This window comes from Chionomys nivalis, chromosome 12 (assembly GCF_950005125.1).
Source record: "Chionomys nivalis chromosome 12, mChiNiv1.1, whole genome shotgun sequence".
Taxonomy (NCBI): domain Eukaryota; kingdom Metazoa; phylum Chordata; class Mammalia; order Rodentia; family Cricetidae; genus Chionomys; species Chionomys nivalis.
Window position 1 is genome coordinate 70,212,792 of NC_080097.1, and position 5,694 is coordinate 70,218,485.

Below are 5,694 nucleotides of genomic sequence, written 5' to 3' on the forward strand. Positions count from 1 at the left end.
CCAGAGAGGCAGAAAACCTCCCGTGTTAGGCGTCTTCTCCGCCGCTATTCTTAGTTACCAAGCAGTCCCCGAACTCTGCTACCCGAAGCAGATTTGGGTGCTTTGATTTACCAAAGTACCCCAAGGTGTCTGTCTCTCCAACACGGGTAAGGAAGGCGCACACTCCAGGCCGGTGCGTCCGACTCGGCGTCCTGGGTGCACCTGCGCACTTAACTCTATTTCGAAAATTTTCCTGACAGTGGGAGCCTCTTCCCCCTACACACACACACACACACACACACACACACACACATCCCTTCTCGGTCTCTTCCTTCCTCTGTCTCACTCTCGGTCTCTCTTTTTCTCTTCAAGTCTCACCCGCCTTGTAATCAGCAACAAAAGCTGACATAAATCACGGGCAGATTGACAAGAGCTGACAAATAACTGATTGATTGCGGTCGAGGCACATTGACAATTGATGGAGGGGTGGAGATGCCCAGAGAAACGGGGGGGGGGGGGAGAGGGTAGAAAAGGAGAGCAAGAATGGGGGGACTGAGTGTGAAACAGGGGAAACATGTGACCCCCGCTTCTGCCCCAATCTGCGCGTCCTCGGGTGTCACGTGATCGAGAAAGGCGGAGAGCCCAGCGCACGTCGCCTGGACGAGCAGCCACCCCCTCCGTTGCCCTTCTAGCTTCTGGTTTCTCTGCTGCGGAACTTCAGGAAATCCAAGCGGACGGGCACACTTCCTCCGGCATCGGCTTTCCTTTCCCGGGTGGCCGCGCCACGCGAGATCTCAATTACTGAAATTGGAAAAAAAATTGGTGTGCGGATACCCACGCATCCCTGGAGTCGACCGTTCAGTTGGTATCCACACTTCCGCCAGTGCTTCTTCTCAACACCCGCCCGAAGTCTGTTGAACATACGCAGCCCCTCCCTCCAAAGGTTTCAGTTTGTTTTCCAGCTGGGAAAACGAAGAACGACGAGGACGAAAAAGAAGGAAGGCGGTAGATGGCAAACGTAGAATAAATGTCCATCTCGTCCGGGTAGCGAAATCGAGGGAGGGGACAAGCCGAGGGGCGGCGAAGAGAGAGCTGCCCATTAAAACCAGCACTGAGAATCCTGGCGGCGGCGGCGACGGCGGCGCGGGACGCGTCACATCCCCTTGACCCTCCAATCACCTCAGGCTCCCATTTGATTGGAAGGCGGCAAAGGCTTTAATCTCCCCCTTGTTGCAGCTGCTTTTGAAGTGAGTTTCCTCGCCAGAGCCCCGACTGGACAGGCAGCAGCTCACATCGCGGAGCGCAGCGCCGGCTCGGGGACGGGAGAGCGTAGCGCAGGGCGCAGCCCCAGGCAGACACCGCGCACTGCGGGGCACTCCCGCACTCCACCCGGCTTCTCCTGCCCTGCTGCAGCTCCCTTTTGGGCCACTCAGGATTATTCGATTCTGGCTCCAGGCTCCGAGAAGGCGCCAGCTCCTCATCCAGCCGCTCCCGCACCCTGGGCGAGCGCGCAACCCCGAGCCCGCCCCGTGCGTCCCGGAGCCCTCCCCCCGCTGCTCCCATGCGCGCGGGTGGGTCATGAGCACAGCGCCCTCGCTTTCTGCCCTAAGAAGCAGTAAGCACAGCGGCGGAGGCGGCAGTAGTGGCAGTGCGGACCCTGCCTGGACCAGCGCGCTCTCTGGAAATTGCTCCGGCCACGGCTCAGGCTCATCCCCGGCCGGCAGCACCAAGCCTTTTGTGCACGCCGTGCCCCCTTCTGATCCCCTGCGTCAGGCTAACCGCCTGCCCATCAAGGTGCTGAAGATGCTGACGGCACGGACTGGCCACATTTTGCACCCAGAGTATCTGCAACCCCTGCCTTCCACACCCGTCAGCCCCATCGAGGTAAGGACCTTCTCTCCGGGTCAAGCTGGGACCCCTACCAGGGCTGCCTTCCTGTGGGGTTTCTTTCCCACGGGATCTGGGGCGTGGAGGGGGGGCGTCGGAGTGATTCAGCTCCAGGATGGGAGAAAAGGATAGCGTTTCCTCATCCCTTATTCGGAAAGGGCAACGAGATGGAATGGGATGTAAATTCTAAGGGGCAAAGCCACCCAAACTTGCCCTTGTTGTATTATAGTCCCTATGTACCTAACCCTCCCCCACCGGCCGCTAGGCTGACGAGGGCCTGAATACTGTTCCAAAGTCGCCTTCCTCCAGCTCTCCAGAAGCTAGTATATTTACACAGCCTCGGAGGCGCCAACAGCTCAAGCCCTTGTTGCTCTTTAGAATCAAGAAGTGTGTGCCGGGAAGGGGATACAGTTCTGGCTCTAAAGAGATGAAAACCAAAACATTTGCGAGAGGTTGTTTCCAAATATAAGTAGTGCTGAAAGAACACAGGAAGGATCCTAGAGCCGTCAGGGGGGTCTGGCGTCTTTCCCAAGGACGAGAATCGTAGCGGGTGGATGTGAAGTGGGGTGCCACTTAGAATTGCGCCTCGAAGTTGAGATGCTTTTCGCGGGTTATTACGGAGGGCATTAGTACCCTAAAGTCGGAATTCTAAAGGGTTTCCCCTTCTTTCTCTGTGTGACCCCCTCACCGTCTGACTCCGCAGCTGGACGCCAAGAAGAGCCCACTGGCGCTGCTGGCACAAACATGTTCACAGATAGGAAAGCCCGACCCCTCGCCCTCTTCCAAACTCTCCTCGGTCGCCTCCAATGGGGGCGGCACGGGTGGTGCAGGCGGCGGAACTGGGGGCGACAAGGACGCCAAGTCGGGCCCCCTGAAACTGAGCGACATCGGCGTAGAAGACAAGTCGAGTTTCAAGCCTTACTCCAAGCCTGGCTCCGATAAGAAGGAGCCGGGAGGCGGCGGCGGAGGTGGCGGCGGCGGCGGCGGCGGGGGTGTTTCTGCGGAGAAGTCGGGATTCCGGGTACCGAGCGCCACCTGCCAGCCATTTACGCCCAGGACAGGCAGTCCCAGCTCCAGCACCTCGGCCTGTTCGCCGGGAGGCATGCTGCCCTCCGCCGGGGGCGGCCCAGAGGGCAAGGACGACAAGAAAGATCCCGAAGCTGGCGGCGGTGGCAGCAGCAAGGGCGCCGGGGGCTCCTCGGCGGACGGGGTACCTGCGGGACTGGCACACGGGCGGATTAGCTGCGGCGGCGGAATTAACGTGGATGTGAACCAGCACTCGGACGGGGGTCCAGGGGGCAAGGCTCTAGGCTCGGACTGCGGAGGCTCTTCCGGCTCCACCTCGGGTTCTGGCCCCAGCGCGCCCACCTCGTCGTCGGTGTTGGGCTCCGGGTTGGTAGCTCCCGTGTCTCCCTACAAACCGGGCCAGACAGTGTTCCCTCTACCCCCCGCGGGCATGACCTACCCCGGCAGCCTGGCTGGGGCCTATGCTGGCTACCCGCCCCAGTTCCTGCCCCACGGCGTGGCACTTGACCCCACCAAGCCTGGCAGCCTGGTAGGGGCTCAGCTGGCGGCGGCGGCGGCCGGCTCTCTTGGCTGCAGTAAGCCAGCCGGTTCGAGTCCCCTGGCCGGGGCGTCGCCACCGTCCGTGATGACAGCCAGTTTGTGCCGGGACCCATACTGCCTCAGCTACCACTGCGCCAGCCACCTGGCTGGAGCTGCGGCCGCCAGCGCCTCATGCGCGCACGATCCGGCCGCTGCAGCTGCGGCGCTCAAATCGGGATACCCGCTGGTGTACCCCACGCACCCACTGCACGGTGTGCACTCCTCGCTGACCGCTGCTGCAGCTGCGGGCGCCACACCACCCTCCCTGGCCGGCCACCCCCTCTACCCCTATGGTTTCATGCTCCCTAACGACCCGCTCCCCCACATCTGCAACTGGGTGTCAGCTAATGGGCCGTGCGACAAGCGCTTCGCCACGTCGGAAGAGCTGCTGAGCCACTTGCGGACCCATACGGCCTTTCCTGGGACAGACAAACTGCTGTCTGGCTACCCCAGTTCTTCGTCTCTCGCCAGCGCCGCCGCAGCAGCCATGGCTTGTCACATGCACATCCCCACATCGGGCGCACCAGGCAGCCCGGGGACCCTGGCGCTGCGCAGCCCCCACCATGCACTGGGACTCAGCAGCCGCTACCACCCGTATTCCAAGAGCCCGCTCCCCACGCCTGGTGCCCCAGTGCCGGTACCCGCTGCCACCGGACCCTACTACTCCCCCTACGCCCTCTACGGACAGAGACTGACCACTGCCTCCGCACTGGGGTATCAGTGAGGGTGACCCTGGGGAATTTGGAGGGAGAAAAAGGAGCTGGGGGGGAGGGGAGGAGTCGAGGGAGGGGCAGGAGCCAGACGAGGTTCCTGACTCAGGCTGGAGCGGAAGACCCGGGCTATGGAAGCGAAAAGAAAGCCTAAATCTTACCTGTCCACCAACAACAGCCAGCGAATGAGCCTGGACGGGAAACCCTTCTCCTCCACCCCTAGCTCCCCCACCCAAACTTTATAAAAGTTGAAAAAAATCGTTTGACTTTTTATAGAAAAAGAAGGAAAAATAATTGAGAAAGTGTTCATCTGAGGACTTCACCGGTGAACGTTGGTATTTATTTATGTTAGCTCCAAGCGGACCCATGGTTCAAAAGTGCATTATTTAGTTTGAGCTCCGTAGGTTAAAAGGAGGAGGGGGAGAAAATTAAAACTCGAGGGTAAATATGTGGAAAACAAACCCTTCCATCCCTTGTAGAGTATAAATAAAAACAAAACCGCTACAGAATTAGGATCTTCTCTTTAATGTTACTTTTAAATTGCTATGATTGTATTGTGCGTTCTTATTTAATGTCTGATTGAAACTCAAATTTACATGCATGTTTGTTACAAAAAAAGAAAAAGACGAAACAAAATAAGTCACAATTTGTCAACTCTGATTTCAAATTGCAAGTATTTTTAAGGTGTATACCATCGAAAGAGAATGGGTATTTTTTTGTATGTATTCTGGAAGAAAACAAAAAAAAGGAAAAACAATTCTATTCCAAAACCTCATTTGCCTTATTTTGTTCTTTAAAAGGAACACAACTATTTTTAATTTTTAAGTCCACCCGCTGAGACGGGGACAAGGTTTACGTCATGTGCTAAAATAATAGACAATGTATCGCTTTAAAGATTAAAATTCCGTATATTTGATGTATTAAAAGGTTTTACTTCTTATTATCTTTTTAATTTTTTTTTTTTACTTTTATTAAAGCGGTTTTGGCCGCTGCAGTTCCCGGGACCTCCCTGCTACCTCCTGCCCAGGATCGTGGCTGAATTTCCTACTGCTTTGTTGGGATTTTCTTGAATAGGCTAAAGCTTCAGAACGGCTGGCCGGCTGAATGGTTGTTGGCCTTGGGGGAAAATGTTTTTCAAGAGCAAATTCACAGTGTGGAAAGATAGTATCCTTGGCTAATTGCTCATTTCGCTTTTATTTAAGTCTCTCAGACTCTGGTTTGTGAAAAGTGAAAGCAGGGAAAATAGAGGCTTTGGTTTTTGTTAAATTCCTCTTTTAAGGTTTTTTGTTTTTTTTTTTTTTGCGGGAGGGGGACATTTGAGTTTCATTTTGTGCAGAAAGCTGAGCAGGCTGAGACTCTCCCGGTGGGGCCAGAGCCCCGGGGATACGCGACTGCCTGTCCGGTCCCCCTTTTGCATTGCAAGCATCCCGCGCCTGGGGCCGGCGGCGCTGACTAGCGGGGATAGGGAGGCATTTGCTGGCCGGGAGAGAGCAAGCAGGACCTTGTCTCTCGG

At 56.5% G+C, this 5,694-nt stretch overlaps 1 protein-coding gene across 1 annotated transcript; it reads left to right on the forward strand.

Moving 5' to 3' along the window:
• The first annotated feature begins 691 nt into the window (after positions 1 to 691).
• Positions 692 to 5,101, forward strand: Znf503 (zinc finger protein 503). The gene is made up of 2 exons (XM_057786797.1): positions 692 to 1,863; positions 2,570 to 5,101. The coding sequence occupies exons 1-2, from the start codon at positions 1,558 to 1,560 to the stop codon at positions 4,193 to 4,195; spliced, it is 1,932 nt and encodes a 643-aa protein (XP_057642780.1). The 5' UTR covers positions 692 to 1,557; the 3' UTR covers positions 4,196 to 5,101.
• The last annotated feature ends 593 nt before the right edge of the window (positions 5,102 to 5,694 follow it).